Raw genomic sequence first — 24,605 nt, 5'->3', positions numbered from 1 at the left:
TATTGATTCTTTGAATAAATTTTGTACTTAAATTCGTGTCTTGTTTTTTAGATTTTGTAATCTCCACACAAAGTGAAACAGCTTTCACAAAAGTATTTAAATTCAGTAGAATCAAAACAATAGATTATGGAATCCTACCAAGAAAATTCTGAATCGTCTTGTATTTTATACATTTGAAAGTTTTCCATTTTCATTTATATTTTTGAAGTACATTTGATGGTCTCCGCCATGTTGATCTCTCCCAGTGAGGGGCGGTGCGCGTGGCTCTGGTGCGGGACTACGAGCTGGTTGCCGTCGGCCGACTTGGATACCATGTTGTTTATCCTCTTGTCTCCTACCTCACCGTTCTCCTCGTCCTTCTGGAAGGCTGTGTTGATCATTCCACCTTTGTCGGCTTCCTTCTGCGCTTCCATTTCTTTCTTGATGCGCTCCTTCTTGTGTATTGTGTACATCCACCTGTAGATGATTTAAATGGAGTAAAAATTTATTTATCGATCACATTCTATGCTAAAAACATACCTAGCCTCTCCATAATATGCTACCCACTTTGTACTCAGCACACGCTGCTTGTGTCTCAGTATACACATGTATATCTGAATAACAGTTGTATTTTTATTTTAAAAAATTCCGCCTCCATAGTGTGATGGATAGCTACCGTGCTGATACCGTCAAAATAAATATTAGTGATGTTACATATTTATTTAATATTACCCTGGACTGGTCCCTGAAGCGCAGGAGTGATAACCTTGCCTTCATGTAAGTAACAATCAAGATAATATTGCATCAATATGATGCAGTTCCCTATGCACCTTTGGGTGTGAATAAGGGTTAAAAGAAGAAGATATTTAAAAAAAAAATAAGTCAAAGCACTGTGTTGTTTTTTTTTGCATCAGCGCATAATCATTAATTTCATCATTGCATCCGGACATTTCAATAGCATATTTTGGTGTACATGAACCACATGGTTTATACTAATTACCCGAATATGATGACGGCAGGAGCTGTTAGGGCTCCGCCCAGTAGGAAGAAGGCCCCCGGCAGAGTCTTGAGTGTTGCAGCGTACACAGAGGTGTACATCGGCCCGTACACCAACGGCATCATGGCTTCACATACACCAAACAAGGAGTTCACTTTTCCTGTAAACAAAACATGTTTTATCAAAAATTTCTTAAATAATGCATTGCAGTAGAACCTCCATTATATTAATATATATCTATTATCTGGATTTTAATTATCTGTATCAATCAAAATAAAATTAAAAATATATGAATTAGTTCTATTTATGTGAACCAATTTAGAAACCTTGTTCATGAATCACTAAAACTTCACTAGAGACATCTATTGGTGAGATGTAAAGAAGCTTTTTATGAAGCAGAAACTCTTATATTAGTATGTGAGATCCGAATCCTGGATTATAATCACACACATGAGAAACGCCAGAAAATACCATTTTCATTTTTATTATGAAGCTTATAATTTGACCAGATAATTTATTTACAACATTTTGAGTGTGTCCAAATACTTGTTCACAAAATCTGGATTATCTCCAATTACAGGAGTTATTTTCATATTATTTTTTGACATCTCATCAAAGATGAAGAAGAATATGGAAGTCTGGGCATTTACGGGGCTTACGACCGTCATAGGCTGGTTTAAGTGATCACTTTACACACGTGTAACATTCACCAATTCTACCAATTATAATCCTACAATTATAATCCAGGATTCGGATCTCACATACTAATATAAGAGTTTCTGCTTCATAAAAAGCTTCTTTACATCTCACCAATAGATGTCTCTAGTGAAGTTTTATGAATTAGTTGATTTTCACAAAACAAATTACATCTACTATTGTTACGTTGTAATGCATAACATTTCAATCATCGCTTTGTGCATTTTTCTCAAATATTGACCAATTTAAGTATTTCTTTTCGGTATTGGTAGAGAATATATCAAATTACCCAAATAAAACAACATTTTGCATTAAACAAGTTTAAAAAGAAGTTTCATGTGCAATTTCAGAAAGAAAAAATGAATTTTTCATTCACGAGAATGTGTTAAGGTTGTACAAAATTGGCTCATCTTCACAGTTTTTCACTATCAATTCGCATACTCCGATTGGTAAATATTCTAATTTCATCGTCACTATCACTATTTTTAGTATAACAACCATTTTCGCACACCTTCAACATCACTATTGGACAAATCCCACATAGTAAGGACAAAAACAATAAGTTTTTTACAAAAAAATGTGTTTCTATTTTTCACTAAAGATTAGTTAAATTTGTTAACTTGTGAATATTATTGACGAATCGGACACAACCTCCTAACTCGACCGCCAAAATGCACTGGTGTCATCGTCAGTATATCAACGGGCCGCGTTTTTAACAAAGTATACCAGAGTCGATATACTAATTCTCACCACTGTTAATAATTAAATGAAAAAAAATACCACATAACAAAATGATGACTTAAAGTTGTACATACCCAGTTCATCACTCGGCACCAATTTGGACACGATAGAACGCATCGCTATGAAGGAAGTTCCATTCAGAATTTCCACCAAGGGCGCTATAACAATGATACAAAATTAATTAAAATTGGTCATCATTCAAAGGGTCAGCATAACAGTTTAAAAACATTTTCTCCCGCTAAATATGGCCAGTTGAGTGGTCACTTATGGTCTGCAGGCAGAAGGATGTGTGTCACAAAAAGGTTCATGTATTGATTATAGATATATTACACATGAATAAGTGTCTGCCTCCATAGTGTAGTGGTTAGCGCGCTAGGCTACCATGCTGGAGGTCCCGGGTTCGATTCCCAAGAGGGTCTAAATAAATATTAGTGATTTTTCAGTCTAATATTTATTTAATATGACCCTGGACTGGTACCTGCAGAGGAAGGCTGATCACCTTTCCTTCGTGTATTTAACGATCAATATAAAACTGCTTCTATACGATGCAGTGCCCTATGCACCATTGGGGTGCGGATAAGGGTTAGAAGAAGAAGAAGTGTATTATAAGAGTGTCGGGTTGTGGTCCCGTGGTTAGTGTCGCGGACTCTTAAGTCAGAGTTTCTCGGTTCGAATCCACTCTACCACAATTTGATACCTATTTCTAATAATAAGCCGCTTAGGTTCACAGAAATAGTAGGAAATTGAAATATTTGTGTAAATAATAAAACCACAAATATTTCTCTTTAAAATAGTTTTTTATAATAATTTTAAAGTTACATAATTTAATTAAAAAATAGAAAAAAAATCAGAAAGTTAACCATGATAACAACAAAACAAAAACAATTTTGATGTGTTAATTTTATATTGTTAATTTTATATAATAATTTTTCAATCATTATTTGGATTCTGTCAGTGTTAATTGAAGACTTCAGGCCAAAAGACGAATATCCAATATTTTAGAATTCCCTTCTTATTCATTTTTGGAATTCTTGTCTATTGATTACACACAACTGTCTTCTTCTTCTAGCCCTTATTCGCACCCAACAGTGTTATCTCGATTGCTAATTATCAATCTTATTGTGTACATATTATTAACCTTTCCGGGAGTACGGACGTAAATGAACGTTAGTGCGAATTTTCCTCAAAGGAGTAACGTTAATGAACGTCAAGTCAAAGTCTATCTGTCAGTTGGTATCATGTAATTTGTATAGTAATGACATCTGTAGATATTTGTACTAAACTTTTTCATAAAATAAAACCTAGAGATAGTGAGCTTTATATTGAATTTAAATTATTTTTACGTATTTTCTATCTTCATAATACAAAGATCTTATTTTGAAAAAATACATATTTTATGTAAAAAAAACCCACTCCCCAGAGAAAGTCGGACATCAATCATTGTACTCCTGGAATGGTTAACGATCAATAAAACTCTACACTGTTATGAGCAGTGCCCTATGCACCATTAAGTGCAGATAAGGTTTAATAAAAGAATTAAACCATCAATCAACACAAGATTTTACTATTATCTTGTTAAGCAGAAATGAAGAAGCCATTGAGATGGTTATATGGATGTCTATTTCCAGGGCTTTGACCTCTCATTGGTTGATTTAGGCAATCACTCACTGCTCCATCCACCATCTTATTCATGGTTTAATATGTTACTTAAAATATTGTGACTTAAAAAGATTTGTGCAGCTGTGACTGAATATCTTAATACGCTGTCGGCAGAGCAACATGAAGCCGGGATGTTCACAAGACTTGTCACAAGTTACGACAAATGCTTAAATTTGCAAGGTAACCATGTAGAGAAGTAGTTTAAGGTATTTTCTTTTCATCATTTTGAGTGTGGTTGTCAATAATGGGTAGAATTGGTGAATGTTACACGTGTGTAAAGTGATCACTTAAACCATCCTATGACGGTCGTCAGCCCCGTAAATGCCCAGACTTTCTTCATCTTTGATGAGATGTTAAAAAAATATGTTGTTTTCAATTAAAACATTCATATTTTTTTATATATACTAGATTTTTTTTTAAATCGTCATACGGGTACTACTTTCCGGATGACACTCGTATATATGTTTAATATGACTGGGAGGATTCACATTTTTAATACAAATTTCAGCACTGCTATCTGTAAAAATAAAAAAAGTTTTGTTTGCTCTAACTGATTAAGTTTTAAATTTCTTTATATTTTATATATTACATATTGTATGAAAATGGCAGCCTTCAAAAGGAACTGGGAGTGCGTTTAGGGCTTGCAGGGTCCGCATTTAACAGTATGAAGGTTTTCTGGAGATCAGGTTTATACTCGGTGAAGATCAAATGCCGCCTGTACCATGCCTGCGTTGCTTCTATTCTCTTATACGGCTGAGAAATATGGCTTACAAGGACCCAGAGCAGCCATGTACTTAGCTTCAAAGCTCTCAAGAATATCGAAGAATAAGTGGTTTGACTTTATGAGGAATGAAGTGATAAGACGTAGGACGCAGCAAATATTGGTCACAATTGTCATCAAGAAAAGGCGATTCAGTTGGCTTGGCCATATGCTCCGCATGCCTCCCAAGAGCCTTAATCAAGCTCGCTTCTTTTACAAGGCATCAGGTTCGCGCCGCCCAGGATGACCACTGCTAACGATTCGTTGGCAGTTCTCGTCTGGACTTCGGGACGTGGACCTGACTTAGATATTACAATAGCTGACATAGATAGTCAAAGTATAAGGCAAACACAGCATAGGAAGAATCTTCTTAAACATATATGTATTAGTTTTAAGTCAGGATATACATTTGTATATCCTGGATTAAAACTTGAAAGAGTAATTCCACCGTTGTACTAATCGCTGTTTAAATAAAGTACAAATTACCATAATGATTGGCAACCTTCAGCATGTAGTGGTACTATAAGACGAAGTAGGTGAATCAAAACTTACCCATGTATATTTGCCAATTATTGACAGCAAATGCGTAGACAAAGCTAGAGAGAATCTTGCTCATGCATGACAGTATCCCTATGATGGCGTCATCCAGCTTCATCAAGTGGCTGAATACTCCCACCGAGAACAGGGTACCTGGAATATACATTAATACATAGTAATGAGACAAATGATATACAGTGAAACCTCTATCTATCGTTTTTAAAGGGACCTATCGAAATAAACTATGAATGCGGAAAAACAAGGAATGCGGGATTAAGAGGTCAATACACAAGAAGATACGATTGAGTAATGATACCGTCCTACCAATCTGCATTACCATTGGTAGGTTAACCCTTTGCACTCAAGACTTTTTTTTGTTTGACACACCAGCAACTCGAGTGTACTTTTTGGCATATTCGCACAAGAATAGTAGATTTTAGAAAAAATACAAAAAAAAACGGAAATGGGTATCATGCAAATTGTTTTATTTTATTTCCATAAGTCAACTGTATATTTTCAGCTTTGTATATAATCTTTTCTTGTTGCATAAGTTTTTGAATGTGCGTAGTAGAAATTTTTGAATCTTTCAAAGAGTGTGCATGCTTCTGAAAATGAAGGTACAGGCAAAGGCTCTTCTTCATCAATATCGACCTCTTCTGCTGTATCCGTCAACCTTGTGTCACATAAACATTTGATAGTTTCTATCGCGCGCGTCAAATGTAACAAAATTGAAAAGAATTAAAAAAAAACACAAACAAAAATATCAAATATGCAGCGTATTTCAAACGATGAATGCGATAAAATGATGATAGAGAAACGATCAATTCTATCTTTTTTTGTATGAAATGAATCCGGGGTAGAAGAAATAAACGACACATCCGGGAAAACGATTATTCGAGGAACGATAGATAGAGGTTTCACTGTTTTACCTTAAAAACTAAGATGCTTACTTTTTTACTACATGACTTTATTTTATAGCAGCAGGCCCAATTTTCGATGACGGGTTCAAGCATTTGGATCGGTATGGCGCAAATGATGTGAGTAATGTTGGCTGCTAATGCCTCAATTGAAGCAAACAATACTGGAACGAAATTACTATGACAGCTCAACACGACTCAAGTATGATCTGTCAATGAAAGTCTTTCGAAGAAAAGGGTCACGAACGACCTGACTATTTGAATTACCCTGTAAAATTGTTATAGAATGGATTCGAAGAAACTGATTCAGAATCTGAACCATGGGACAACGACCCGAATATTTGAATTGCCCTGTAAAAATAAATAGTAAATTGTGGTAGAATGGGTTTGAAGAAATTGATTCAGAATCTGAACTAAGGGACAATGACCTGACTATTTGAATTACCCTGTAAACATGTAATATATGTTAAATTGTAATAGAATGGATTTGAAGAAACTGATTCAGAATATGAACCACGGGACAACGACCTGACTATTTAAATTACCCTGTAAAAATAGATATCAAATTGTAATAGAATGGATCCGAAGAAACTTTGATCCACAATCTGCTCCAACGACCCTACTATTGTGTAACTTGGATGGATTAAACATAGAAAAATAGCCATATTTTATCTCATATATATCTTATATTTTTGCAAAAGGTTCCCCTGGGAATCGAACCCTGGACTTTCAGAATGATAGCTGAGCGTGCTGACCACTATGGAGACGGACAGTAATTATAAATAAATGAAAGCTAGTAATTTTAAATAAAACACTTATTTTTTACACGACTATTATATTATCACGACTAATTTTGGAAGCTACAGATGCTACCATCTATAGGTTTGAATAAAAACATGTTCAAATTCAAACCCATAGATTTTTGTCACATTAAAAACATTTCTGCATACGCGCATAACTATCTCAGTTCAATCTTTCTTGGACTTACATCGATTGCCCAGTGAAACCATACCGATGTCGTCCTTAGCCTGGTTACGGTGCTACGCTCTTAATATCTAAACGACGTACAAACAAACAATTACGTTTTTTGTCGTTTGTTTTCATAACCATAAACAGTTAAAAGTCAACATTTTTTTAACACTTTTTTACACCTAACTGCACAGTAAAATGCATCGGTAATTTTAGGAAATAAAAAATGTCGTTTTATAATTGATCTGATCGATTATAGCCTAGTGGGGTCAAGGATTGTCGCTAAATGTCCACATTATGAAAATAAATATAAAACAAATTGTTAATAATATTAGTACTATGAACTCACAAAGATGAAAAAAACAGAAGTTTGAAGAAGAAAAGGTGTCGGGTTGTGGTCCCGTGACTAGTGTCGCGGACTCTTGAGTCAGGGTTTCTCGGTTTGAACTCTCTCTAACACAATTTAATACCTACATATTTCTAATAATGAGCCGCTTTCACTCACATAAATAGTATGAAATTGAAGTATTTTTTAAATAATAAAAACAAATATTACTCTATATTTTTTTTAAATGTTTATGCCAACGCTCAAGGAGTTTTTCAACAAGATTCAGCTTCATCCCACACGTCTACGATCCTGATGAAATATTTCAAGGATAAAAAGATATCATACCACAAATGGCCAGGACACTAGTCGGACGTTAATCCTTTTGAAAATCTGTGTGCTTTTGTATAAGCTAGACTTTGTCAAACCGATTGCACAACAAAAACAAAACTGATTGAGGCTGAAATCCATACATGGTTTTGAGACTAGCAAACATCAGAAAACTGTAAAAAAAAACTGGTCGATTCCATCCCAAAATGTGTTTAAGAAGTTACTATCCCCGTTTATTGTTTTATATTTTATATTTTGCGCTGTTAGTTTTGTTTTATTTTTTTATCTTAATTTGTGTTTATTATGTTTGCTCTCTCTCTCTCTCTCTCTCTCTCTCTCTCTCTCTCTCTCTCTCTCTCTCTCTCTCATCATATTCTTAATTATTGAGAAGTTTCACTTATATCAGGTGTAAGGTGCTGCGTGCGCAATTTTTTGTTATTATTTTGACTGGTCGCCGAGTCCACCGGTTTTGGGACGTACCCGTCTCTTCGTCAGGACAACCACTGCGCCGGCAACACTTTACACCACCGCCCCCTACACACGTTACACACTTACCGATGAGATTGGTGATCATGCTGTATGTGGAGAAGATGCTGAAGTCCACTTCATTCCAGTTGAAGCGGAACCTGGTGAATAAATAAATAACCACCATTTCCCCTAGAAAAAAAACACATTTTAAATTCTTTAAGGTACATAGATATCCAATGAGTAAAGTGTAATCTCCAATGAGTAATATGAATTTTTGACATCTCATCAAAGATAAAGAAGAATATGGAAGTCTGGGCATTTACGGGGCTGACGACCGTCATAGGCTGGTTTAAGTGATCACTTTACACACGTGTAACATTCACCGATTCTACCCATTACTGACAACCACACTACTCAAATTTTTGGAAGTTCTATATATATGAACCAATTTTGAAACATTGTTCTTGAATCACTAGAACTTCACTAGAGACATCTATTGGTGAGATGCAAAGAAGCTTTTTACTGAGTAGAAACTCTTTAATTAGTTTTTTAGGTCCGAATCCTGGATTATAATCACACACATGAGAAACACCAGAAAATATCGTTTCCATTTTTTATTATTTAAATGTCTAATGTCTAGTGAAGTTCTAGTGATTCAAGAACAATGCAATATATAGAACTTCCAAGAATTTCAGCAGTGTGGTTGTCAATAATGGGCAGAATTGGTGAATGTTATACGTGTGTAAAGTGATCACTTAAGCCTATGATGGTCATCAGCCCCGTAAATGCCCAGACTTCCATATTATTCTTTATCTTTGATGAGAGTCAAAAGATAATATGAAAATAACTCCTGTAATTTGAGATAATCCAGATTTTGTCAACAAGTTTTGGACACATTCAAAATGTTGTGAGTAATATGAATATTACATGTTTTTATCAGGTAAAGCAGATTAAGGGGTTACCCGCAAACATAAAATTCAGTAAGCAACCACCTGCGCGAAGAGCTAGACCTGTCTCCACGCACAATTTTTTTTTAGCTTTTTTACCTCCTTTTAGACTCCTTACCTTTGAATAAACCTTTTTTTCAATACCATATATTTATATACTTATTTTTTTAACACAAAAACTGCATTTAAAGCAATAAATTCAACTCGAAACATCGTTTTTGTTTAGAAAAAATAGGTTTTCCTTCTAAATAAATATAAGGTTTTGAAAAGAAAAGGTTTATTGAAAGTTAATGACTTAAAAACTTTTATTAAAATATATTTTTAACATACGAGTATTTTCTAAAAAGTCAAATTTTAATTTACATATTTTTTATTACACACTAGATAAGAGAAAATCAAGATTTGTGAACAAGAATTTAGACGCACTCAAAATGTTGTACACAAATAATATTGTACAGTAGGTACATAAAATAACACTGTAATGATTCCGTTGTAAATTGATAAAATTAATTATGGTGAATATGAGGTATGAATTTAGTATATTTTCCAACTTTTTGATGTCAGGCGTGATAGTACTATCCTGCTTGTCTCGGCAGAGTCCCAGGGCTTCGCGGAACACACTTTGGGAACCACCGCTGTATAGCAGTGGTTCTCAAAGTGTGTTAAGTACCTACGTTAAGTCTTCCTGACCCCCGCTACACGTGATGATACAACTTGAGATCCGTTCTCCGGAGTAATCATCCAATCAGTGTGAGTACCAACAACTTCAAAATAAGCACACGTGACCCATTCTGCTCTAATTTAATGTTTGGACAATTTGAATACTGTATCCCTTGTCCAATTATTTATTTACAAAATCAAATTTTGATTTGATCAAAATTTTCCAGGAATTTATCAATTTCGCCTGGTGAATATTTCTGGCTAAACCCATCTTTATTAATTTGTAAAGCATTGAATCTGTTTATATTATTTTTTGACATATCAACATAGATGAAGAAGAATATGGAAGTCTGGGCATTTACGGGACTTACGACTATCATTCACCAATCCTACCCATGATTGACAACCACACTACTCAAATTCTTGGAACTTACATACATAAGTATACATGGTTCAATTTCGAAACATAGAGTTTGAATCACTAGAACTTCACTAAAGACATCTATTGGTGAAAGATGATGAAGATGAAAGCTGATGATGAAGATGAAATAAGCTCTTTCAATTGTATTATAGGTCTATTCTATAATAGTTATAATTAACAATCAACTTAACATTGCATAAATTTGATGCAGTGCCCTACGCACCATTAGGTGAGGATAAGGGTTAGTAGTATAAATTAGTGTTTTGTCAAATATGTAGAGAAAAAAAAACAGAAAAGTTTTGCCACTATAATAAAATCGAACATTTGTAGGAACTTAATTTCTGCAAATACATACATATATTATTTATTTATTACAACAGAAAACGTGCCATAGACTGTGAGGATGCTAAGAAGTCCCAAAAACACAAAGTACCTACTATTTAAAAATGTTTATGGCAAAAAATATTTATAGGTTTTCTATTAATGACAACACGACTGAATAATTTTAAATACCTATGTATTTGTTTGCAAGTACTGCATTTTAAAATTACAGTGCATACTCAAATTACGAATTCAATAATAATAATTTTATAAAAAAACATGGTTCATTATGTATCATAGAGCATAATTTTATTTCCTAGTGATTATTTAGCGCCAAAGGTTTTCATTTCGGAGGACACATTTAATGTCCATAATTAATCGCAATTGGGCGATGTTATCGCATAATTAAGTGGTATGTAAAAATATACATAAGTATATTAAACAAATCCTTTGTGATCGACATAACTGGAAAAAAACACATGGTGTATGTAGCCTTGATTCACTGTCTAATAAATAAAATCATGTTCAATTTGTAAGAACAGGTTAAACCTGCATTTTTAAAAATATCCATGTGGTTTGTTTTTCCTAAACTACATGTTACTATGCACCATTTATGTAGCCATTTTTGAGATCTGATAAACTGTCACAAGTCAAAAAAACGAAACATTGTCAGAATGACCAACTTAACCGATTTTAATCAACATTGCGCAAGCGCCAATTTTCCTTCAAACAAAATTTAAACTCCGATTTTTGAAGTTTGATATTATCAAGCCATTAGAATATGGAAAATCTTGTAAAATCATGTGTATTTGTATTCATATAATATATATTTTAGTCTCAGCGTGTATATGACATCATACTAGTTAATTTCATTTGATCTTAATGGTTTTTTTTTCAAAAATGGCGAATATTCCACGGACTTTTTTTAACGTGTCTTTTTCTACCAAATTTCGTTTTTAGTAAACGTAGTTTACTTAACCAACTACCGATTCCACAAAACATTAAAAATAAACAGTTTTATAAATAAATAAAAAGTAAAAAATAATCAGTCTCACCAACTTTGCCGATTTTAAACAGCAATGCTTGAACTCTATTTTCAACAAAACTTAACCTTAAGATTTTTAACATTATTATTCATATTTCAACATAGATGAAGAAGAATATAAAAATCTAGGCATTTACATGGCTTACAATCTATCATTGGCTGATTTAAATGATCACTTTATACATGTATCGTTCACCATTCTACCCATGATTGACAACCACATTACTCAAGTTATATGTATTCATGCTTTGATTGAAAATATCGACTTCATGTAACTTTGTCGGCGATATCTATGGTAGAAATAAGTATATAAAAAATATTATCAGATACCTTTCTCGATATGTGACATACCTTTAAGCTGTCGGGAATGGGGAAGGATGCAAGAAGAACAACGATTAACTATTAAATTGGGGTTTTTCATAACAATTTACACGTGTTTTCCTAACCGATCGACCACTGTCGTAGATCTACTTTTCTACTTCGCTCTGCGCAGCTCTGTTGCGCACCTCTGCTTACTTACATCCGACGCGCACAGATGGCGCAAACACAATACTTTCATTTCGTTTACGTTTTTATTTGAAAAATGATAAATATAAAAAAAATCAAATAATTAGACCAGTAATTAAAGTTTTCCGAATGCAAATGTTGTATTTTTTATGTTTGATATTATATATTATCTGTCATTTGTGTATGGAGAATGTTGTAAAAGCACGTCAACTTGCGTTATAAAGTATATCTTTCACAGCATCCAAAATCATAACTGACGGTTTATTATGTAAAGTTTGTTTCATAAAACGCGATTTTTTTACAACTAAACCACGTGATACAGAATGCCATCCATCTGTGATCGCTGTACAGAAATACAGGAATAAGTAGAAAACCGTGACCCGGAAATGTTAGAGGATGAACCGGAGTAGCGAGCGACGACAATCGCATGACATTTATTATATCTAGAGAGAGACAGCAGTCAGATCTGACAGTCAACCTTCAGAAGTGAAGAGGCCCAAGGCACTTGGAGGTAATAGGAGCGCACATTAGATCCTGGAAGATTGAAGGCAAGCGACGATGAGTGAGTACAAACCACTCAGGCCCGAGTGGATATTAACTTGAACCAGTGGATCTAACAGGGGGATTGAAATCCCCCATATATTAATTTTAATTCTATATCTATTCAATATCTCCATCGGGAGACCCTGGGAGAACAAAAGAGGTGTCGGAAGACCCCAAAAGAGATGGTCCGACGACATAGTCGATGTGGGAGGCCTATATCCAGCAATTGAGGACAGAGACATCTTGATAATAATATTAGGTAAAATTTTCCCCTTTTTATAATTTCAAATCGTCAATTGATTCAAAATATTGCTTTTGACGAAAAGCACAATCAGTCAGTGCCGCGAGATCTACGTAATTATTTATATACAGTACATTATTTTTTGTCTGCTAGCGACATGTTATTTCTTTCAGTATAATAAATGTGGTGTTACCACAAGGAGAGAGCAAGACAATTAGATTACTCAGCTTTCGTTTGATCTAGTGTCCTGCTACCCGCACTCAGTCGCCGCACGACGGCGCGTTGGCACGGACGTCACCTGTGACTTGACTGGCGGTAAGTTGGTACTTGCTACTAGCTGTACACTACAATTTCCATACAAATATGATTTGGGGTCTTTTGGTACCCCCTTCAGATCACGTGATATTTTAGATGATCACTACGGGAAATGTTAAGTACGTATTGTTATAACAATCTACTGATCATGCACTTTCGAGTCTAAACAGAAAATGTCAAAGTTCCTTTTTTTGCACCAATAGATCAAATATCAAATTAATCTTTTTGACATTCATTTTACGCTTGTACATCAGAACCATCAGAGGTGGCAGAGAGAATAGAACGACACATCACTCTGTCCTTGCAAACAATCTTCGCCTCTTCCACATTCATGCATTCATCGGAAATGAATGGCTTAAGAGCTATCACAGGATAGAAGGTCAAAGACAGAATTCGAAACGAAGATATTAGGACGGACTTGTGAGGCCAAAGATGTCGTAGAGAAAGAAAAAGATTTTGGAGAGACCATGTCAACAAGATGGTTGAATTAAGGATCCCATATATTGCGGCTAACGAGATACCACCGGGTCACCGCTTACCCGGAAGACATTGAAGGATAGAAAATCACCAAGAATAAGAAGTTCTTTCTTCACATGAGTGATGGACATGTGGAACGAATGATCTCTACACACTTTCTTAATTTTATCGATAATGCTTATCTACGATTCAGTGGTTAATTTTGTAATTTGCTTTTGAATTCTTTTTTTTAATTACTTAATTTTTTCTAACTTGATCACTTGAGTACTTAATCACGTTGAGGAAATTTCACAAAGGATTATATTGAGTGGTACAGAAGCATCTAGGCTTCCTGACAGGCCTTCTCTTGCAAAGCAATTTTTGGTTTTTGTTTTATGAACAAAGTTCAGAAATTTATAGAAAATGTGAAACAAAATTGTATCCTGACTTTACTGTGAATTAGCATTTCAAAGTTTTCAATATCCCTGACAAAAGATTGGCTGAAGAAACAGTTTAGAAAGCTGTACCAGTTAGATCTCCGGATGCGCGACATTATGGACCCTTCTCAACTAATTTTGTTTACAGCCTCCTCGAGTTCAGCAAATTATACGTCCCGCATTGAGACACGCGTCTTAATGATTCGTTTCCACGATGATACCGCGTATGATGCGTTAAATTTGACGATATACGAGTACCTACGTTGTCCACGCACTGAAGGATGGAAAAATGGATATTCAACATAATATGGATATCATCTATTAGAATATAAAATACCTATACGTATGAACACCTTTTTATATGGGTATTGCGATTATTATTTAGGTACCTTGCTTATTATCCACAAGGTTTATAGATCATGAAGTGGATTTTTGTTTCTTCTAACTAAAAACATGTTTTATTTTAATCTATGTTGAAAACAAGAAGAATAAGCTAGTGTAGGCCAATCAGAAACTTCGCATTTGCTCATTGCTGGGAGGAATCCATGTAAAATTCCTGAAAAAAGGAAAAGCTGGACTGTTGACTGTCGTCAACAACCCTTCCGTTCCACTAGAAGAAGGTTTGGCATTCTGTGTCCTAGCTTGGTTTATGGTATCAGTTCAAATTATTGTAGCTTTCAACGTAAAAGCGTACAATGAAAGGGTTGAATATATGACTAGACAAAAATACCGAAAAATGTTCAGACTGAGGATACAAACAGTGAGAGACCGGAGAGTACTACCTCAGTACTAATCGCTTTCACTGCCTATACTGGGGCACTTCTAGAAACTTGGTGGTGGTTTTACAAATGTGTATTTATTTAGATTATTTAGACAGGGACATTGAAAGCCATTAAATGTTAATTCACAGTAAAATCGGGATGCAATTTGGCTTCACATTCAAGAGAGGTCTGTCGGGAAGCTTAGATGCTTCTGTATCAGATCTGGGAATGAGGTGGGACAGCTTTCAATATCCCTTGATCCTTTTTCTAATTGCTTTGCAAGAGAAAGTTTGCCAGGAAGCCTAAATGCTTCTATATCAGATCTAGGAATGCGGTGGGTGAGCTATTCACAACAAAGGCGCGCGAGCGAAGGAAGGTTAACTAAAAATTCCCCATATTCGCATTTGTGTCATTGTTCTGGAGGATATTATGTGATCTTGGCCTATTTGAATAACCTAATTTCGCTGTCCAGTTAGGAATTGAATCCTTCCGCCTGCTACACAAGAGTGTACTCTCGATTCGGACTCAACTAGGATCTGACAGGCTCCTAATTACTTTATTAGCATATAATTTACGAGATGGATCACAAGACATATGTATTATTTATTGTGTGACGTAGAGACTCTCAAAATGTAAAAATATAAGGTCACTATTTATAATAAATATATATACTCAGACCTCGCTTTGCGTCGTTTTACTTTGTGTTTTTTCGAAGTTGCGTCGTTACTGAATTAACCCTTTCCGGTCCATAAAAAATTAAAAAATTCCACCAGGTCCACAATAGATTTACAGCATTACAGGGTAAAACAATACGAGTACATCCAAGTTTTTTGTTGTTGATAAAACTACACTTGTGTTAAAAAAAAAAAAATATTCTGAATGTATACAATCCTGTCTCTTATTATTACATTTTATTGACATCTAAAGATGAAAAAAAATATGTTTGCTTATATTTTAACACTAAACTGATGAAGAAAAAAAATGTCAAATGACATTCGACATAGGACCGGAAAGGGTTAAGACTCATTTTCGCAGTGCGTCGTTGTTTTTTCGAATTGCGTTTTCTAAAAGGTAATTTCCCGTTTTGTAAATTTCAATTTGCGTCGCGATATTTTGGAACGTATCTACCACGCAAAGTGAGGTCTTAGTGTAATACAATTTTTTAAATGCCGTAAAATTGTCCACCTCTGTAGTGTAATGTTAAGCATGCTCGGCTACCGTACTGGAGGTCCCGGGTTCGATTCCCAGGGGGGGTCAAATAAATATGTGAATAGTCACCCTAATATTTACTTAATATTACCCTAGGCAAGCGCAGGGCTGATCAGCTTTCCTTCATATGATTACGATCAAGATAACATTGCTTTTATATGACCCTTTGCACTATTGGGTCCACGTAAGGGTTGAATATATGTATATGGTTAAAGCGTTTGGCTACCATGCTGGAGACCCCGGATTTGATTCCCAGAGGGATCAAAATAAATACATATTAGTACGATAACTAGTTGCGAGAACTCACATCGCTCACTCCTTTCAAGAAGTCAATTTTCAGTTGTGCATGTTTTCGGAATGCCCAAAAAATGTACTACGTCCCAGCAAAAGAGGCATATTTTTAACTTAATATTTACCCGCTATAGGGCAGAAAGTGTTGGTTTTGCATTTTGAAGAAAAGGTATTGTTTAAGTATTTTTTTAATTCTACTAAATATTTTTCAAATGGAGAAAAAACATTCAGGTTTTACCTAAAAAGATCTGTTGCACAGTAAAAAGTTCAATAAGTGGTTTGATATTTATTTTTAATACATTTCATTATATTTTTTAAACTTTAAAAATGTTCTCCTGAAAAATCAAGTTTTTTGATTTATGACGTTGTTGAAAGGAGTGAACGACGATGTTTGGGTTGAGTGGTGAATGTTATTAATTTTTAAACACTGTAATATACAACTTCTGGCAGAAACATCCATGTCTTGGGTGACTACCAAATAAAACAGTTTATATTTGTAGGTACAACTTTTTCATGTCATTTTCTTTTTTGACTAGGGATGACATTTCCTGAAAAGGAGTTTTTATTTCTTCCATTTTCCCATTTACGTAGTCGATCAGGTTTACCCTTTAAATGAAGCGGTTGCAATAATTTAGTTTCTTTGTACGGATGTTACCTACCCACGCCAATTAAGTATCTACACACAAAGAGATGATTGTAGCAATGCTAGATAATTACAGGTACATATGTGTGTATCGGCGACATAGCTGTCTAACCCACAACAAAATAGTAATTTATAAAATAAAAAATAAATTCTTTGATACCTATCCGCACTCAGATGATTCATAGGGCACTTCATCGGATTGATATAGTGTAAACATGATCGGTAATTATTTTAAGGCTGGGATTCCATACCGAAGTAAATGAGTTAACTTCATATGCACCATGAAGTTAACTCATTTACTTCGGTATGGAAGTTTAACGTTACTTTTGGAAGGGAAAAAAATGATGGGCAACTTGAATTGTGGAAACGAAGATCGAAGAAAGAACGAAGATCGTTTGTAAAGACAAATTATTATTAAATTAAGTATTTCAAATACTTGAAAGTGGTCATATCAGGAGTCGAAATGCACAAATATGGAACAGGCAAAGATTGTTTTCAAAGGCAGAGTGGTGTGGCGTTCCATTCTCTCTGCCTACCCCTGCGGAGAAGCGACGTGATGGTTTTTTTAGTTAGTTTAGTTTTGTACATGTATTTTATTACCAGTTTCTTAGCCAATCCGAACTTTTCCATATCCTAACAGGCCATAGCCCCATTTAGTTTGGATTTCCGGGTATATATATATATATGTATATATATATATATATATATATATATATATATATATATATATATATATATATATATATATATATATATATATATATATATATATAAATAAAATATATAATTGTATAACATATGGCAGTATGTACTCGTATATCTTATGAAATTACATAATATTTTGGCAGAAGGATTCCAACTCGACTTTGCCCGTGAACAAAAAAAATGTGATTTGGGCTTTGCATACAAATGTGATTAAAATAAGAACGCACGGCGTATTTTAATTTAAAAAGGCTGATAAAAAATGCTCAACTTATTTTTTGAGTTATACGTGTTTGGCTCCGATCCCACATATTATGGTGGCCATTGTCAAGTACGCGACCTTCTCGTGTGTCGCTTCTGTGTATTTTTATACCTCATTATCATTCAGATACATGGGCATAATTTTGCTCTAACATTAAACCCTTAGAGGGTACTGTGGCAATCTGTAACTACTCCCTTAAGGCGGGATGATCGATAGCTCGCAACTTAATTTTCTTTAAACCGGTAATTGAACGTAATTTATTTTTTTGCTTCAAACACCGTTTTTGTATTGAAAAAAAATCTTCGAAATAAATATATGGTTTTGAAAAGAAAAGAGTTATTGGAAGGCAAGGAGTTAAAAACAAAATTATATTGTTTAAAAAACATTTATCTAAAAAAAACGCCAAAGCTAAACTGGCAGTACACAATGGAGATGTACTAACCCTAATATGTATGGAAGTAATGCATGGAGTAGGCAAAAAAGGATGAAAGTAGACTGAGTACAGTCGAAACGTGATCTCTCGTTCAAATATGTATGTAGAATTTATGAATAAAGACATAATATGTACCCTGAGGAAGTCGCGTGCAAGTTGTGATGACCGAAACATTAAGAGGAGAATATGTATTTTAACACGGTTTTTACCTTAAAAATTACTATTATTCTTTAGCAAAATTCAAATGGCGGTGCTATTATTTTTTTCCGGAAATAAATTACACCATTTTTACATTATTTAAGTGTGATACATAATAGTATAAAATTATATCATTTGAAACGTAATTTTTCACATAAATTTAGTATTTTTGGCCTCGACGATACCGAGAATAATGATCTCTTTTGGTAAGCATAACGTATAATACATTTATTATAATATTTAAATATTAATATTTCTGATATTATATTTATAATAAAAAAAAAAAAAAAAAAAAACACTAAACGGGATTTTACCGTCCGGCAGTCCGGTTGAAAAATGAAAACGACTATGATAGTTTAGCGAGTAGTGGACAAGCGCCCTAAAGGCGTTTGTCCACTACACGGAATTTTACCGTCCGGCATGTCAGTTAGCGTTTTAAAACGACGATTGGCTTATGCTTTTGCCTAATTTTTTTGGATCGGTGCTCTTCATTGGTGCGTGAACACTTTGCGCGTAAATTCGATCACGCTAAACTGTCGTAGTCGCTTTTATTTTTGAAAACCGGACTGCCGGACGGTAAAATTCCGGGTAGTGGACTATCGCCCTAAGGGTATGGGGACCGGATTAGTTTTTTTCGATTTAGACTTCAGAAGTCAAAATTTAGCGCCAATTGTGAATACGCACATTTAATGAGCAACGGTGTACTGAACCAGTGTTTTTTCTTGTCTTCTTCTTTTTTTTTCTTTTAAAAGCAGAACGAATAAATGTACAAGTAAAATGACGCAGGTAATTAATGTTTTCTATTCCTTTGTATTGAAATAATGCGATTTTCTTTAATGGCTTTGAGTCAATGCATTAAGACGAGAGTCTCATTGAAGAAAAACACGTTACTGAGAAGATGCTGATGAGAATAATAACTTTTATTATAATGAGTTTTAAGTATATTGTGTTTTAAATTTCTAAGAAATGCAAATGACGATTAGAAATTTCAAAGAAATTTTGACAAAATAAGTCGTTAAAAAAATATATCTGTAAAGAATATATATGTACTTATATATTAAATAAGCTCTGAGTTCTGGATAAGGCAAACGACATGTCAATGGCTGATTTAAGTATAATCGTATATTACTTAATCATAATTAAGGAGGATAATAATTGGAGTCGAAAAATTATCCGGGTTCCGATTTTGCATACATCTATATAAAGGGTTTCTGCTTAATAAAAGCTTTCAAAATCCAATCACAGATGGCAGTTGTGAACTCATCTCTACTGTGTCGTAAGATTGATCAATATATCTAGGAGTTCTGAAAATTTGAGACGTGTGATTGTCAATCATGGGTAGAATGGTGAATGTTAGACTAGTGTAAAATAATCTATTAACCAGCCTATGACAGGTCATAAGCCCTGTAAATGCCCAGAATGCCATATTCTTTTTAGATAGATGTATCTTGAGATGTCAAAATGTAACAATAACTCCTAAGTGGATAAAACCCATATTTATGAACAATATAGATGAAAAAGAATATGGAAGTCTGGGCATTTATAGGGCTTACCACCGTCATAGGCTGGTTTAAGCGATTACTTTACGCACGTAATATTCACTAATTCTATCCATGATTGACAATCACGCTACCCTAAAAAAATACCTCTCAATTGGAGATAATCCAGATTTGTGAACAAATTTTTGGACACTCTCGAAATGTTGTATATGCATCGCTCACTCCTTTCAAGAACGTCATAAATCAAAAATCGAAAATTTTCAGTGTTGAATGTTTTCGGAATGCCCAGAAAACGTACTATATTGCAGCAAAAGAGACATATTTTTAACTTAATATTTACCCGCTACAGGGCAGAAAGTGTTGTTTTTGCATTTGGAAGAAATGGTATTATTTAATTATTGTTTTAAATGTACTTAATATTTTTCAAATGGAGAAAAAAACCTTCAGGTTTTACCTAAAAAAATCTGTTGCATAGTAAAAAGTTCAATAAGTGGCTTGATATTTATTTTTAATTCATTGCATTATATTTTTAAACTTTGAAAACGTTCTCCTGAAAAATCAAGTTTTTTGATTTATGACGTTCTTGAAAGGAATGAGCGACATGTATATTTTATATTGTTAAAATAACTGAAATATTGAAAAAAATAGAAATCAATTATTTGTATTTTTAAATCATCCTAAAGGACCGATAGATGTTGACTCTGAGGGTCAACCTATTTGCCTGGCCTGTACAGCTAGCTGTCCAAACTTAAAACACATTATGGGACTTTTTTGTAGTACGTTTTTATTGCATTTTTGGACTAAGTAGCATCTACTTAATCCAAAAATGCAAAAAAATATCCCTTACTGTGTTTTAAGTTTAAGTCAGAATCAGCCCCACACCTAAATAGGTTTGCAGATAAGTGAATAGGTTCAGTAGCACTCACCGTGCAATGGGCCGATGACGACGCAGACGACTATCATGAGCATGGTGACCCGGAGGCGGCGCGAGCCAGGACCTCTCTTGAAGGCCACGGTGAAGGTCTCCTTCACGTGGTTCAGGTCGAAGAAGCTCCTTATGGTCTCTCCCCACGTGGTCGTCACTTGGGTCAACTGCTCCTGAGGAACAAAACAATCACTTAGTAACCAAATATTTAGAATTTCATTCATTAGTTGGCAGTCACTTTGTGGAAAATCTTTACTTTAATAATTTATTTTTATTTTTATTTGTATACATTTATTTAAATCACAATTTATACATATTTAGAACTTTTTTGCAGAGACCCACCAAGCCACCTTGTGTGTCTTGTCGGTAGAGTTCTTTTTATACATTTTTTATTGTTTTATACATATTTTAACCTAATATACACACAAAAAAGAGAAAAAAATTAAGAATATAAATTTTAACAATTTTCATAAAATAAACTATTGATCATTTACCCATTTCTTTATTTTGCCTTTGCTCCATATTTTATTTTGACCTCTAACATCCATCGGCAACAAATTTAAAATGTTTGGAACGATATATTGCAGTGTTCGACTCATATATTTATTGTTATTTCTTGGGACTATCAAATGTTATGTGTACATACTTGGTAAATACCTCTATTTCTTAAAATCTATTGTGACACATGTTTCGATGCATTTCGTTTTACAATAGATTTAAGTAACAGTGGTATTTACTAAGTAAATTAAAAATTAAAAATGAAATGACGTGGTATACGTATTGTAGAGTGTCTAGTAAAAGGTCTCGGGTGAGATAATAAAAAAGAGATTTTCCTAACTAACTAACTAACCATCACACCGCTTCCCCGATGGGGTAGACAGAGAGAATATTATAACATATTCGTAACACTCTGTCTTTGCAAAGAATCTTCCACATTCATACATTTCCTCAAACATACCCGCCGATTATTCCGACTAATTGACATAATTTATCATGGCAAGTTTTCCTCGATCTTTTATTGCTCCTATTTTCAACTACATTTGTGTCATAACTTTGTTTTTCTGTTCTTTTTTCACTCAATCGTTCCACATACCCAAATCATCTCAACACACCTTTCTAAATTTTATCAATTATGCTTATCTCAACCTTGCATTGTTTACTTATTTCACCATTCGAACGTCTATCATGCATAATTTTCAGTGATTTTTTTCTCATATTTATTTGACTTCATCCTGGACTGATTCCAGAAGCATGGGACTAATCATCTTGCCGTCATTGCACTAAGACACTGCTTATGTTTATACGAGTCTAAGGACATGCATTAAGTTGTTAAAAAATCAAATTATTAACCTTAGAAGACGTCAGTTTCTTTGGTTCTTCGATTAGGAAGTATCCGTAGTAGAAGCTGATGAGATACAAAGTAGCCGAGATGCTGAACACTCCGTAGAATCCAATCTCTCTCAGTAGCACTCCGCTGAGCGCCATGCCAACAGGTACCCCGAGAGAACAAAATAGGTTCACCACGCCTATCCTCAATGTCCTCGTTTCTTCCGTGGTAACATCTGCCACGTAGCTGAATATCCCCATAAACATGGTAAACCAGCCTCCTGTTAGTCCGGGGAAAAGAGCCTCCGTCACCCCGGCAACTTCCATGGGGAGTTCATAGAAAAAGTACGTGTTGATGATGAGGCCGACACTGGTTAGGAACTCTCCGACTATGGGAAGAAGCATGCAGGGTTTTCTCCTGCCCACTCTATCGCTCCAGGCCCCGAAGAACAGGATGAGCAGACAAGGCAAAGCGGACTGGAGGATCGTCTTCCATCCTTGCATCTGCGCTACCAACTGTTGGACTTCGCTTTCTTCAAACGTGTAGTTGGCAGTCTCTCTCGCAGACAGTGCATCGCACACGTGCTTTTCGTACTTCAAATTGACTCTGCAGGCCTTTTCCAAGTTAAGATTCTGTGTGGCGAGAGATGCCAACACACTGGGCATGATGTAGCAAGCCAGCATGGGTTCTACGGTTATGTTGGCTCGCATCACCCTTATCTTTTCCATGAGATTTTTGTATTGCCATCGAACTGATTCGCTGAACGTTCGCGGTTTCGAATCCTCCTTTTTTGCATTGGCTGAATTTTTTGATTTATCTGATTTTTCTGATTTTGTTCCGTTAACTTCTGTAGGCTCCGTCATTTTTAACCTGAAAAAATAATGAATTAATTATTTTACACACTCCGGCCTTTTCAAAAAATTCTTATCGATTAATTCATTATCTTATGAGAAAAAAAAAGTTTATTTTTTTAATAATATTCTTTCGAACCCTTATCCGCACCACAATGGTGCATAGGGCATCATATAAACGCAGTGTTATCTTGATCGTTGTTAACACATGAAGGAAAGGTGATCAGCCCTCCGCTTCCGGTACCAGTCCAAGGTTATATTGAATAAATATAAGAGCTGCCGTTTTTAACATTGTAAAACTTTTTTTTTTAATATTTACAACATTGAGAGAAAATTATTATCACTAGACATGAATGCAAATTTAGTTCAGTTTACATAGTATTCAAATCAAATATAGTTCATCCAAATTTTTAAAGAATGTGATTCAAAGGTTTAATCAGAGTATTCGTCACACAAACTGTAACTTATTTTTCAAAAATGCTTTAATTCTGGTACAATACATACAATGCTGCATTGGATCATATTATGGTAGAGGTAACAATGCACTTTGAAATCTGCAATTGCCCTATCTAACCCTTTGACGACCAAAATCCGATATATCAGCTTTCTCACGAAAAATCTGGGCGAAAAAGTCGACCAGATAAATCAGAACCTAAAATCTGGTGGTGTCAAAAGTCTACTTAATCGGAGGGCATGTATGACTAGATATATAGATGAGAAGGAAGCTAGGAATGTATGTCAGGACAGAAGAGTGTGGCGTTCTATCCTCTCTGCCTATCCCTGCAGTGAAATGGCGTGATAGTAGTAGTAGTAGTATTTACAACTCACTAACCATCACGCTACTTCTCCCCAGGGGTAGGCAGAGAGAATAGAACGCCACACCAATCTGTCTTTCAAACAATCTCGCATCTCGCATACACGCTCGCCGATTGTTCCGAGCCTTAACCTGACCACTTTCAAGTATTTGGAATACTTGATCATACCTCGGTTTTCCTCTGCTTCTATTACTAACCACATTCGCCTCATAAATATAACGACAATTCAGATTTTGCGATACGTTTCCTATAATCGCTAGTTTTCCGTTATGTTAAACAAAATTAAAGTGGATTTATTGTGTATTGAACGTGGGTTTGGCATAGTCTGTAAATTGGTGCTGAGGATATATGTAGTTTGAAAAAAACATTTGGTAATTTCAATACTATATGAGCAGCGTGTGTGGAACGATGAATGATG

The 24,605-nt window shown here is 34.7% G+C and overlaps 1 protein-coding gene across 2 annotated transcripts in view; it reads right to left on the bottom strand.

Moving 5' to 3' along the window:
• Positions 1 to 43: 43 nt before the first annotated feature.
• Positions 44 to 24,605, bottom strand: part of LOC148311011 (putative peptidoglycan muropeptide transporter SLC46) — a 55,217-nt gene continuing 30,655 nt past the window's right edge. The window contains exons 3-9 of one of the 2 annotated variants that reach the window (XM_088257534.1): positions 22,545 to 23,391; positions 21,196 to 21,367; positions 8,466 to 8,567; positions 5,385 to 5,522; positions 2,488 to 2,571; positions 980 to 1,136; positions 44 to 456 (exon numbers count right to left, since the gene is read on the bottom strand). In XM_088257534.1, coding sequence (XP_088113660.1) covers positions 195 to 456; positions 980 to 1,136; positions 2,488 to 2,571; positions 5,385 to 5,522; positions 8,466 to 8,567; positions 21,196 to 21,367; positions 22,545 to 23,384 — 1,755 coding nt within the window. In that variant the 5' untranslated portion in view covers positions 23,385 to 23,391 and the 3' untranslated portion in view covers positions 44 to 194. The remainder of the gene's footprint in view (positions 457 to 979; positions 1,137 to 2,487; positions 2,572 to 5,384; positions 5,523 to 8,465; positions 8,568 to 21,195; positions 21,368 to 22,544; positions 23,392 to 24,605) is intronic. The other variant, XM_088257535.1, reaches the window with a different exon arrangement.

Source organism: Brachycentrus maculatus, unplaced genomic scaffold (genome assembly GCF_059751285.1).
Source record: "Brachycentrus maculatus isolate JH-2025_06_01 unplaced genomic scaffold, ASM5975128v1 h1tg000081l, whole genome shotgun sequence".
In the NCBI taxonomy this organism is placed as follows: Eukaryota; Metazoa; Arthropoda; class Insecta; order Trichoptera; family Brachycentridae; genus Brachycentrus; species Brachycentrus maculatus.
The sequence above is the reverse complement of the archived record's forward strand: the minus strand, read 5'-3'. Positions and strand labels throughout refer to the sequence as shown.